The following is a 12,952-nucleotide window of genomic DNA, read 5'->3' as shown; positions in this document are numbered from 1 at the left end:
AGGACGAGGAGAGAGGGAAGGCGTGTTCAGAGGCAGAAAGAGAAATTGAGGCAGGAGTGTGGAGATGAGAGTGGGGACTTAAATGTAGGGACTATGACTGGTAAAGGAAGCAAGTTGGCTGATATCATGGAGAGACGGAAGGTAGAAATATTGCATGTGCAGGAGTCTGTTGGAAAGGAAGCGGGGCAAGGAGCACTGGACTGCTACTCTGGTGTAGTAATCGAAATGGAGTAGGGGTAATCTTGAAGGAAGAGTATGTGAATAGTGTTGTGGAGGTGAAGAGAGTGTCAGACAGGATCATGAGTTTGAAGCTGTGATGTTGAATATCTCACAGGCTGGATGTCAGTTTAAAGAGAAAGAAGAATTCAGGAGAAAGTTGGATGAAGCGGTAGAGAGTGTCCCCAGGTGGGAGAGATTAGTGATTGGAGCAGACTTCAGTGGGCATGTAGGTGAAGGGAAAAGAGATGAAAAGGAGTAGGGTAGGTTTGGTGTTAAGGAGAGAAATGTGGAAGTACAGACGGTGGTTGATTTTGCAAAAAGGATGGAAATGGCTGTGGTGAACACATACTTCAAGAACACAGGGTGACATACAAGAGTGGAGGAATGTGCACACAGGTGGACAATATCTTGTGCTGGAGGTGCAATCTGAAAGAGATAGGGAACTGCAAAGTGGTGTCAATTGAGGTTGTAGCTAGACAACATTGGATGATAGTCTGTAGGGCAACTCTGGAAATCAAGAAGAGGAAGCAAGTGAAGACAGAGGCGCAGAGTGCAAGGAGGAGTTAAGACAGGCTCTGGATGGCAGGGAAGAGAAAAAGGATTGTGGACTGCATGTGAAGCTGGACACTTCTTGATTGCAGTGGTGATGGACAGACAGTTTGACAAATGAGGTCAGTCAGGAGCCTCTGTGGACTATGATGTTTGCAGATGACATTGTGAGCTGCAAGAAAGAGCAGGTGGAAGAAAGCCTGGAGAGGTGGAAGCATCCTCTGGAGAAGAGAAATGAAAGTCACCAGAAGCAAGACAGAATATATGTGTGGATGAGAGGGAAACAGATGTAACAGTTAAGATTCCAGGAGCAGAGTTAGTGAAGGTGTACAAGTTTAAGTAGCAGGGTCAACCATCCAAAGCAACAGACAGTGCACAAGAGAGGTGAAGCAAACCTTTCCCAAGCAAGGTCCGGGTGATGCTGAAGCGTACTAAGGGATGCGGTACGTGTGCAATGTGTACACAAAACACGGCAGAGGCGGAGGATTTCGGCTTTCCGGGCTATCCCCAAAAGTTGCCGACATTATCGGAAAAAGTTGCTTTTTGGGGGAAAAAGTCGCTAGAGGGGCCTGAAAAGTCACTAATTTGGCAACACTAAGCTCCTGGAAATTTATGTTAAATATGAAGCTCAAAATTGTCATTTGTGCTCCCCTTTCCTTTTCTTTCCCCTCACTTTAACGCTGGTCACCATTTTGCTTTCTGTAGCCACGTGATATCAAACGTGAACAGGACTGTCGAGAGATCAGGCATGCGCACTGTGAATGACACTGGCCGTCCCGGTGGTAGATTGCAAACTGCGGTGAAATAATACTATAATGCAGTGATATAGCGAGAGAAAACAAATCAGTCTGGTATTTGTGACGGGGCGGAGGGTGCGCGGTACGCACCCGCTTGCTAATTGCAGTGATAGAAGAATTCCAACAGCAAACTGGTGAAATTCTCAGCCTGGCGCAAGACAACCTCAACATGGCACAGCACCGGGTGATCAATCGCTGGCTAGAACCCTGAGTGGATATACTGGATGAAGGATGTTGAAGACGGAGCTGCCAGGCAAACCACTGGGAAGAGTGGATGTAGTGAAGAAAGACATGCAGAGGACTGGTGTGACAGAGGTGGGTGCTAGGGACAGGGTGAGATAGAGGCAGATGATTAATGGTAGAAACCCCTAAAGGGAGCAGTCAAAAGAAGAAGAAAAAGAGTAAAGTGGATAAATGCATGAATTCAGTCAATTTATGTTTGAGTTGCAACATCGGCCAAAGACCACTAAAGATAAAGGGACTGATGTAGGTAACAGTAGAGCTAAGTTTCTGAGGTGATACAAATCTTTAACTGAAACTGTGCCTACCTATATATGGTCACTGTAGACCACTCTGAGCACAGTGTTTCTAAACAGCTAAATTCAGCTGAACCAATGTCATTCTTTCCATCATCTTGCTCAAGCTGAACAAAATCTTCAACAGCCTGTAGAGAAGTGAATTTTGGACACAAAGTAACTGAACATAAAATCCAATTAACTGCACAGCCCTACATGTGCATTAGGTTACTCTCCTCTGCACTGTCACTGCTACCTTTATATTCTGAAATTTTGCTTTTTTGAAACTATCTCAAACCTCTGCTGATAAGGTCCACTAACAACAGGTGACCCTAGTCTGAACTTTGTCTTCCTTAAAATTTGGGAAGACAAAGCACATTCCACCTTTTCATCACAGCAACCATTTACCCTTTTCTTAATTTTCTGCCTGCAGAAACAGCTCTGTGTATCAATCATTAGTTGAGGCTTAAACATTTGTGGATGTAAAATGACTGTGAATTTTCTGAAGGGCAGAATCTTGTCAGAAGAACAGGACAAATTAATGAATTTGGTTCTCCCCATGCTTCAGTCTGATTAGACTGGTAGGTAAGCCTGGCCAACAGACAGGCAAAGTCAGCGGTCCATGTTAAAAAAAACAGGACACCTTCACCATCTCCTATTCCACTGCAGGCTGTCTTCACATTGAGATTTTCCTCCAGTTATGGAGGTTTTTTCTCTCATTGTTCCCCAAAGATGCAATTCCACTCTAACGGCAGCTGTTAAAGGTGTAGGCTAATTGAGCTAAATAGAGAATGTGACCACTGGGCCCCATGAGGGCCCTTTATTCTGGGCCACCTTTGTAAGGTGGGCCAGGAAAGGACAGCAACCATCCACTCTCATTTTCCTTGAGCCCACAATGATGTCATTCTGCACTAAAGACACTGTAATGTACTTTATGCTGACAAAAAATGAAGGCATCACCAGTGTTTATTTAGCTTTAGAGATGCTTTGTGTAAAACATAATTAATAGAGTTTCCTAAATGCTGTGTTCACACATTCTGATGCCAGCAAATAAATGGCATTGTTGTTGTTGTAAACAATAGATGATTGATTAAGCCGATGATCCTATTTATGTCTCCATTCAGACCAGTTGTGCTTCATCAAGGGCCCCACAGTGTGAAATAATGGTGTATGTCATTATTTCCCATGCTGGAAATAATGACATACGCCAAAAGAGAGCTAATCCTTCTCAGTACAAGCTCCACTAGAAATTAGGCATTCTATCTCTGCTGAGTGCATTCACTTGCTGAAAGGATGGGATCAGCATATCTTGACAACCAAACACTTTGAATCACACTTGGGGAAAAAGAGCTGCTTAGAAGTCAAAGGGGGAAAAAGTGCAGGCTACAGCAAAAGCACAAGACACACCACGTCTTCCCCACACGTGACCAAAAGCAAAAACCTACATGGTGCTTTGCTTTTTAAATAGTAATGTTAAAACAAAGGTAATTTGGCAAGCTGGTCAAAAGTCAAATCAACTACAAAGCACTCCCTTTTCTCTCAAGATGAATATGCAAGCTACTGGGGATAGGCTCAAAGTCACCATCATCTGAATGAGTACTACCCAACATGCTGCAGTAAGAAAATACAATCACTTCACTGAAAACCATTCATGTTACTCCCCACTTGTTGGTAATGCTGATTTTATTTTTTTTTACAGGCAGTAAAAGACCTGAGGCTGACAAAATTCCCATTTTATCTGTCCCCTGAGCACTGCCACTTTAAGTTGTTAGATGCTGAAAGCCTTGCTTTGCCTTTGCTGTCAGATCCTAGAAATGAGCAGGTGTTGATGGCCTTTCTGTGCTGTCATCTCTAATTCAGCACCGCTGGAATCTCTTCCAGAAAGAGGCATCAAACGCACATCCAGCAAATCAAAGACCAGGTTAGATCATTCACAAATCATACTTTATAATGATGCACCAACACAAAAGACACAAACATACTCACTTGATTTACAAAGGAGGTAAAACACATTAATCACTTCCTCTTCCTCCTGCATTCACTCTCATATAAACAAACTGTGTGCTTACTGACTCTAGTCACGTCTTGCCTTTATTCATGCCAATATCCATCCATCTATTTTCTTCCACTTATCCTTTTCAGGGTCACGGGAGGACTGCAGCATATCCCAGCTACCATAGGGCGAGAGGCAGGGTACACATGGCACACCCTGGATAGGCTGCTAGTCTATCACAGGGCTAACACAGAGATAGATAACCATTCACACGTACATTCACACCTATGGGCAATTTACTCCAGTTAGGTTAATTAGTGACTGGTGATAACCCCACTAACTGCATGTCTTTGGACTCTGGGAGGAAACCAGAGTACCTGGAGAAAACCCACGCAAACACCACCACACCACCATGCTGCTCCTTCATAGACATAGACTTTATTGTCATTGAAATTACACCATACAGTGCGCATTAGAACAAAATTATGTTGCTATAGGCTCGGAGTAGATTCAGAGGAACAGCAGAGGTGATACAGTGTAGTGCAGAGTACAAATAAGTCTACAAACAATAAAATAAAAATAAAATAAAAATAAAGTGTGTGTGTGTGTGTGTGGGGGGGGGGGGGGTACACACACATATGCCAATATAGCAATTGACTGAGTAACTCAAACTACACGAAATAAAAATAAATGCTCCAAACAACTGCAAGGACTCAGAGAAAGAAGAATGACTGAATGATTAAACCAAAATACAGCATTAATCGGTTTTATGGAAGCCTCTGAATTAAGCTGTCACACAAACAGTGTCACTGATCTACAACTGCTAGACAGAAAGGTGGAAACACTTTTATAAAGCAATAAAACAGATCCACAATATCTTATCCATCCAATCCAACAAAGGAGCTAAAAAGACAATAAATTTACATTTTTACTTACAGCCTTATTACGTGATGCAAGAGTAAACATTATAAATAGATCTCCTTTGTGTTTTGCCTATTCATACAAGCTTTGCTGAGATTTTTTATTTTTTTGTCATGTATGTTATTTATTTTCAAGCATTTAGAGATCTCAACAAAATCTGGATCATTAAGGTTTCTGCTGCAAAATTCTGAAAATACAAATGTCATACTAATTTTAAATTTGGAAAAGAATATCTCTGCATTAACGCTGGCTAAGATATAGAAGAATTTCTAAATTTCTTAAAAGCAACAACAACAAAAGCAAAAATGGAGGTAAATTTTTCTCATCACTATAAAGCGTCAGTTCATCAGTTGAACATGGGGTCAGTCTGAAGGTCAACCAACTGAGACTATGAGACGTGCGTTGTTTACACTAACTGTAAATGTGACTGGAATATAAACATTTAACTTTCTGTGGTTGTGAGCCAAAACCAGACTGGCTCATGTAGGAATCTAGAAATCCCGACTGACTCCTTCACTGAAATCGTTCAAGATCAGATTATCCAGATTAGTTCTATAATACATTCAAATCAGTGCATGTACAAAAGCTGACAACAGCTTAAACCGTTGTTTTATTTTCTTTTAACATTAGGGGATTCCTTGTCCTGGCATATCGTGTAATCTGACCATCCTTGATATTTGCTACGCAATGCACGCACCACATGCGGTCATCATAGCATGTCCACACAGGTAGTTCTCTGACGAAAGCCTAACATCCGCAGCTCCAATACGACAGGTTTCATCATAAAAAAAAAAAACAAAAAAAAAAAACATTACAATCAGGTGTGATGTTAAGATGACTAAACCTTTGATAGATGATGCCTCTATTAATCTGAAATTTTCCTGCAACCATCAGATTGAATGTGATGGGCGAGCGGAGGAAACGTCACTTTACCTGATCGCCACCCTGTTACGTGTCAATAGCACGTCCTCTGCAACAAGGTGATTCGAGAAACAGGAAATGTTGGTCTCCACTGACCTGGATCGTGCAGGTGTACTCCGAATCGTCCAGCAGCCGCACGGTGCAATTGCATTCCCGGTCCAGACTCCTGATGCTGCTGCTCATCAGTCGGCTCAGCATCTTCTCGATCGTCTGCGAACGGGACCACAGAGAGGTGCACACAGAACATACATACAAGTTTATGTTCTGAGACGTTAACGGCGTCCCTGGTCTTTGCTCCAGCACCTGGTCAGTGGCAGCGACTGTGCAGACAGGCAGCGGTGGTGCATCGCTTTATCAGCGTGTGAGCGTGGACTGACCGAGGTGCTGCGTTTCTCCCGTCCGCGAGGAGTGGAAACACTGCTGCTGTAGCTGCTGCTGCGGCTCTCTGGTCCGGTTAAACTGTCACCACACCTTCTCCCCTCGTCTCCTCGCCGTTGCCATGCCGCTCTCAATGCTGCTGGGCGGGCTGGTTGATGAATGGCGAGTCTGTCAGCCAACAGAGCAGTAACTGAGATGCTGCCTTCGCAGAGTTAAAGACAGAAGCCGAAATTCCGATAGGCTGCTGCAAGTCGTGACTAAATCCACATGGAATAATAACACAGTTTCACAAGTCAAACAGGCAGTTGCTCCGTGCTGTTGCAGAAGTTGCTGAATTAATTTAAGTTGATATACAAATGACTACAGCCACAAAAATGCGTCAGCTCAATATTCCTGAAACATACTTACGCTCAACTACTATAACGTCACACCTCACGTGTCAGATTTAACAGTTTGTCAATTTTACCTTTGTTTAATATGATATTTCCGACAGAAGGTGAAGGCAACAGCATATTTAAACATCTTATCCTCCACAGGTTGATTTCCTGCCTTTAAATATGTATCCAAAAACATTATTTGTACACGATGAAAGTGTTTAATTGAAAAGTAAATGTGTATTCTGGTTATCAGAAAGTAGAAAGTTTATATATCTACACTTCTGCGCGTCCATTTCTAAATGACCAGTGGTTTTCATCACTTTCTTGCTTTTAGTCCCAAGTGCGACCATCAGAATGCCTCGATTGGCATGCCTTGCTCAATAGCAACAGAGGGCAGCAGAGAAAGATCTCTGCTGGATGAGTGATCAGAAAATTAGGTAGTTCTTCCATTTCTTCGACTATGTCTCTCTCTTGGGGGGCTTTGTGGTAATTACAATGGAGTAATGGGAAAACTTCCGCATTAATAGGGCCCTAGTTCTTTCTATTTTGGCTGGCTACATTTCCCAAAATGCTTCCAGTGGTAGGAAACGAGTGGATGTCGACTTATTTTCAGGCCTGCGTGGTGATGCAGGCTGTGCATTCACGCATTTATAAAAATAATTACAATGTCGGGACCACCAGAAATTTGCACTCGCTTAATCAAAAAAGAGCTCATCTGCCGTGACATTGTTTCACAATGCCGTGACCCGGATTCGAACCGGGGTTGCTGCGGCCACAACGCAGAGTACTAACCACTATACGATCACGGCGAGCTACGATGAGCTTACGGGTTCAGACAACCAGAAACGTGGTGTCTTTAGCAAACCCGTCAAAAGCTTGTCAACTATTTGTGCAATACTGAGACAAGCTTAAAATAGGTGATTTAAATAAGCAACATATAGAAGACAGCACAACTTTTAGTAAGTATCGGGAGCACATTGGGTTTCTGTGACAGTATAAAATCATTAACTTCGGTTACTGTCTGCACGATGTTACCATCTGGTGGATAAACCAACAAAGTGCTGCAGTGGCACCACCAGCCCTCTTTTGATTGGCGGACTTTGCTGCCGACGTAGCACATCTTCCTGTTTTGTAACAAACCAAACGTGCTTGTTACCAAACACTGAATTTTTTCGGTAAACACAGCTTCAGCTGATCAGATACAACGCCCCAAGAAGGTAAAGTTTTGCTTGGCTACTGTGCAGCATTTTGGTATTTAATGTTTGAATGCCATTGTGGTGTAGATTCGTTACACTGCATGTTGGTTGCATTTTTGACGTGACGTTTCTGCAGGTTCTGCCGCTGACGTGCAAATTCAAGCCGATGTTCAGAACTTCCAGATGCATTCCTTTCAAGTTGTTCTGTGAAAAGTAGTGTTTGTTCCTCTCTTTATTTTGTTTTAAGATTGGTGCTCTCTGTAGTTTTAAAGATCTTAAGTCTTAGTCATTTCTGTGGATTTTGTGTCTGTATAGGATGAGCTCTCCATTATTGAGAATTGGTGAGGTGGAGGGGAGGAATTAACCGGCAGCCTCAGTCCCTTTAAGTTCAAAAGCCCATTGAAGATCATTAACCTTCACCTCTTCCTTATGTTTTTGTGCATTGTATTTGTGATTCACATGTTTGCAGGCATGGCTCACACGTGTATTCACTGGTTCCGCAAGGGACTCCGATTGCATGACAACCCAGCACTGATGGCTGCTCTGAAGGACTGTAAGAAGCTGTACCCTGTGTTCATACTGGACCCTTACTTCCAGAACAACACCTGCGTGGGCATCAACCGCTGGAGGTTCCTCATAGGAGCCCTGAAGGACCTAGACTGCAGCCTCAGGAAACATAACTCTAGGTAGAGACACAGGCGACACTCAGAAATATTAAGCTTTTTTTTTTTTTTTTTTTTTAAACTATCTGGTTGTAATTATAAGATTTAAGTCAGACTGCTGCCATCAAACACTTATTGTCATGTTGTGGTATGTTCAACCCCCTCAGGCTGTTTGTTGTGAGAGGGAGACCAGAAGATGTGTTCCCCAAGTTGTTCACCAAGTGGAAAGTGACCAGGCTGACCTATGAGTATGACACAGAGCCCTACAGCCTCCAGCGCGACAGCAAAGTGACCTCGCTGGCCAAAGAACATGGAGTTGAAGTCCTCTACAAAGTTTCACACACGCTGTATAATATAGACAGGTAAAAGTCATGCTGAGCATGTACACATAGTTGGATTTTCACTGTGTTTTATTTTCTTGACTGTTTTTTTTTGTTTGTTTTCATAGAATAATTGAGGAAAACAGTGGGAAACCTCCACTTACTTACAAACATTTGCAAGCAATAGTGAAGACTATCGGTCCCCCTAAGAGACCAGTCTCTGCTCCAACCATGGACGACATGAAAGGTATGAGACTACCAGAAAGACAGTATAGTGCTACTGAATTATCACATGGAGTTCTTTGCATCGATGTAAGCACATTTATCTAAAATACAAATGTGAAAATTTAGATGTGAGTCTCCTCTGTCAAAGATATAAAGATGCCTTCCTCAGAAAACCATGAGAAGGAATATGGGATTCCAGCACTGAAGGAGCTTGGCCTGGACACCACTACCCTTGGAGAGGAGCTGTTTCCAGGAGGAGAACAGGAGGCTCTCAGGAGACTAGACGAACATATGAAAAGAACTGTAAACTAGCATCACATCTACATCCTATTTATCTGCAAGATTTTGACAGAAGACATGCCTACATTCTCTGTCTGAAACATGTTCTATATGTGCCTTTCAGAAATGGGTGTGTACCTTTGAGAAGCCACAGACTTCTCCAAACTCTTTGAGCCCCAGCACCACTGTTCTCAGTCCATATGTCACCTTTGGATGCCTATCAGTCAGAACCTTCTGGTGGAGACTCACAGAGGTGTATAAGGGGGTGCGTGTTGCATTTCATATACAGATTTTGTAATTAATAAGGTAAACTAGTTTATAAAAGTGTTTAATAAATTTTTGCAGCAAACAAACTAAATTCATTGAGGCTAATCCGAATACTTTCCTTTTATCATGCCTAATGATTGTGGTGCGAGGTTACAGGCGCAGTGTGCTTTATTCATATTTGGCCTTAATGTGATTTTTTTTTTTTTTTTTAAACAGAACAAACACTCAGATCCTCCAGTTTCCCTCCATGGCCAGTTACTCTGGAGAGAGTTCTTCTACACAGCCAGTTTGGGCATACCTAACTTTAACAAGATGGAGGGTAACAGTGTGTGTACTCAGGTGGACTGGGACACAAACCCTGAATATCTAGCTGCTTGGAGCGAGGTACTGAGATTGAGTCCTTAAATTAAGTTTATCTAGAGAAAACCGATGGGCCGGGAAAAGGACTTTTCATGTTGACATACTCATGTAATTACTGTTAAATGAGCGATAGTCTAATTTCCTGTGTCACAGATGATTCTTTTTTGTTTTGCACTCTCCTCTAAGGCTCGGACTGGTTACCCCTTCATTGATGCCATCATGACTCAGCTGAGGCAGGAGGGCTGGATCCACCACCTGGCCAGACATGCCGTTGCTTGTTTCCTTACTAGGGGAGATCTCTGGATCAGCTGGGAAGAAGGGCAGAAGGTCAGCCCACAAAGGCTATATCAGCTGCTACTAGCATTGATACTATTATTATTATTATTATCAACACAAGTGAGAGAAGAAAGGAGTGGGAGCTCGACAAATGGATTGGTACAGCGTCTGCAGTGATACAGATGCTGTACTGGTCTGTTGTGGTGAAGAGAGTGCTGAGCATTATAGCAAAGTTGTCCTCCCCCCACCTATGGCAAGTTATGGGTATACCCAGAAGAATGAGACTGCAGATACAAGTGGTGGAAATGAGCTTCCTCTATAGGGAGTCTGAGTGTCCTTTTAGAGAGAGGGTGAAGAATTTGGTCATTTGGGAAACACACAGAACAGCCAGAAAGGCCCAGCTTTAAGTGTGACTAAAATCTTAAATTAAAAAAAAAAATTAAATCATACAGGAAGCCAGTGGGGAGAAGCCCGGATTGGGGTGATGTGATGCTGGCTGGTAATACCAGAAAGAGGCCGAGTTCCTGCAGCCTAAATCATTTGAGGGCAAGACAATGACTTTTCACTTATGGCAGAGAGGAGCAAGTTGCAGTAGTCTAGTCTTGAGGAAAAAAAATGCATGGATGACTTTCTCCAGAAGAGTGACATTGCTTTAAACTTCCTGAAATAATTACATTTCTCTACAGGAATGTAAAAAAATGCTGCCATTTAACATGAAGTCTTTTTAAAAAGAGGTTAAAAATGTTTCAGAAAACTTTTGTGAGTAAACTGACAATGAGAGGGGATTATATCAAAGTCTACAACTTTAAATGGCGGCCTGGGGTTAGTGTCTACACCTTAGCTATCAGTTGTGCATTCTAAGTTATGCTTGTGTTTATTGACTGTTCACTGTGAGTCTAGCAGAATTTATAATGCCAAATCAGTATAATAAGCTTAATATTTTCTTCATTGCTTCTGAAGGTGTTCGAGGAGCTTTTATTGGATGGTGACTGGGCTTTGAATGCTGGAAACTGGCAGTGGCTGTCAGCAAGCACCTTCTTCCACCAGTATTTTAGGGTTTACTCTCCAGTTGCCTTTGGGAAGAAGACAGATAAAAACGGAGACTACATCAGGTAATATCATAAACCGATTACCTATCAAACTTACATTCTTAACATGTATTATTTGAAACAATTTAGAATTTTTCTCCTATGTTTATAGGAAGTACCTCCCTCTTTTGAAGAAGTTTCCAGCAGAATATATCTATGAACCTTGGAAAGCTCCACGCAGGATCCAGGAGGTAGCAGGATGTATTGTGGGTAAAGACTACCCACATCCCATTGTACAGCATGAAGTGATCAGCAAGAAAAACATTCAGAGGATGAAACTGGCTTATGCCAAGAGATCTCCAGACACCACAGAGTCACCTAACAAAAAGCAAGGTACTACAAGAAACAAAAAAACTTTCTGTTCTTTTGTATTTGTCATGCTTGCATTAAATTCTGTTTCTCTGTGTGTGTGTGTGTGTGTGTGTGTGTTTTCCTTCAAGGTGTAAAACGCAAGGCTCCATCTGTCATCGACATGTTCAAGAAGAAAGCAAAAGTATAGTAATTACAAATCACTGTATATTCAGGTTTTGGTAGCTTTCCTGTACTGAGAGCTTGGTTACTGTTTTATATCATTATTACTGTTGGTTTTTACTTTTTATGTTGTGTTTATGTCAGTGTTTAAAATGTGCCTTGAGTTAAAAATAAATCAGGTAAGAAGTATACTTGTATACTTACTGCACAGAGATGATGTTTTCTAAAGGTCAGCGTCATCTTGTCTAAATATTGAGATTGTTATCATGTTAAATAGAAAAAAAAGAATAAGGTTTGAAAGACAGTATGCCATGGGGAAAATGGTTTTGAAAAATCAAGAAAACTGGAAAAAAAGTTTTAAATCTTGGGGAAGATGGTCCAAAGTCTGTTTTATTGACATCTGGCATTGCTTGTATTTATTTATTTGTATCATAAAATGGCAGTTTTGTTGACATATTTGCAAACTAACTGAGACAATTTACACACGATCTGTACATCAGTCATACTTCATCATTGTCCTGTAAGATTACTGTTACGGTTAATAAGAAGCATGGACCTCAGCTTCTTTCTGCTAATCTGGATTTTTGTTTTTTGGGGGTGTTTTTTTGTGTGTTTTAAATTGCAAAACAACCTGTGTGGTTAAAATGATAAAAACCTTGGTTTACAACCTGAATGTGACTACACAGAGGTTTGTATCCAATCACAGCATAGCAAATAAGAGAGAACTGTTTACAGGTGAGACTGTCTTTACATCTTGCAAAGTCTCATGTCATTTTCAATCCTCACTCTTTAATAAAATGTCAAAATGAAAATTAATATTGTGTCTTGAGCAATAAAATGGCTACATTCTAAAACTACTGCTTCTATTTAACAATCCTAAATGCACAAAGGAGCGTTACCGCAGATCCTTCCTCCCAGCAGCTGTAAGACTTTATAACCATCACTGCTCCCAACAAAAACCACAATAGCCTACACAATGTAGGATAATATATAATATACTGTAAATAGTCCGGCACATCATGCACATTGTATATAGTGTTATTATTATTAGTAGTATTAAGGTTAATATTGTTTGTTGATTTTATATATATTCTTTTCTTAATAGTGTGAATTATTATATCTTTATTTATATTTATAA

The 12,952-nt window shown here is 41.4% G+C and overlaps 2 protein-coding genes and 1 non-coding gene across 6 annotated transcripts in view; 1 reads left to right on the top strand and 2 right to left on the bottom strand.

Annotated features, from left to right (window-relative positions):
- The window catches only part of LOC115776066 (FERM domain-containing protein 5-like), an 84,726-nt gene extending 78,106 nt beyond the window's left edge, over positions 1–6,620 (bottom strand). The window contains exon 1 of the mRNA XM_030723683.1: positions 6,012–6,620. Coding sequence (XP_030579543.1) covers positions 6,012–6,113 — 102 coding nt within the window. The 5' untranslated portion in view covers positions 6,114–6,620. The remainder of the gene's footprint in view (positions 1–6,011) is intronic.
- A 787-nt stretch (positions 6,621–7,407) lies between these two features.
- trnah-gug (transfer RNA histidin (anticodon GUG)) lies at positions 7,408–7,479 on the bottom strand. Its single transcript has one exon. It is a non-coding gene; the product is annotated as a tRNA-His (tRNA).
- A 317-nt stretch (positions 7,480–7,796) lies between these two features.
- cry5 (cryptochrome circadian regulator 5) lies at positions 7,797–12,653 on the top strand. Of its 4 annotated transcripts, XM_030722059.1 has the most exons (12): positions 7,846–7,887; positions 8,003–8,079; positions 8,336–8,552; positions 8,696–8,890; positions 8,977–9,095; positions 9,222–9,376; positions 9,477–9,617; positions 9,836–10,003; positions 10,166–10,306; positions 11,216–11,367; positions 11,456–11,676; positions 11,784–12,653. In XM_030722059.1, the coding sequence occupies exons 3-12, from the start codon at positions 8,338–8,340 to the stop codon at positions 11,840–11,842; spliced, it is 1,566 nt and encodes a 521-aa protein (XP_030577919.1). In that variant the 5' UTR covers positions 7,846–7,887; positions 8,003–8,079; positions 8,336–8,337; the 3' UTR covers positions 11,843–12,653. The 4 variants fall into 4 exon arrangements, with proteins under 4 accessions (XP_030577911.1, XP_030577919.1, XP_030577901.1 ...); XM_030722051.1 differs by lacking the exon at positions 8,003–8,079 and having other exon boundaries at positions 7,797–7,887; XM_030722041.1 differs by lacking the exons at positions 7,846–7,887; positions 8,003–8,079 and having other exon boundaries at positions 8,103–8,552; positions 9,243–9,376.
- Positions 12,654–12,952: the final 299 nt, after the last annotated feature.

Source organism: Archocentrus centrarchus, chromosome 3 (genome assembly GCF_007364275.1).
Source record: "Archocentrus centrarchus isolate MPI-CPG fArcCen1 chromosome 3, fArcCen1, whole genome shotgun sequence".
Taxonomy (NCBI): domain Eukaryota; kingdom Metazoa; phylum Chordata; class Actinopteri; order Cichliformes; family Cichlidae; genus Archocentrus; species Archocentrus centrarchus.
Note: the sequence above shows the minus strand (reverse complement) of the source record. Positions and strands in the feature narration are given on the sequence as shown.

Excerpts from the sequence above, each read along its gene's own strand:
- cry5 (XM_030722035.1), top strand. The coding sequence starts at position 8,296 with ATGTTTTTGTGCATTGTATTTGTGATTCACATGTTTGCAGGCATGGCT. Across the intron at positions 9,618-9,835 it reads TCACAGAGGTGTATAAGGGG|AACAAACACTCAGATCCTCC; the intron begins GTGCGTGTTGCA and ends TTTTTTAAACAG. Across the intron at positions 10,307-11,215 it reads GCTGGGAAGAAGGGCAGAAG|GTGTTCGAGGAGCTTTTATT; the intron begins GTCAGCCCACAA and ends TTGCTTCTGAAG.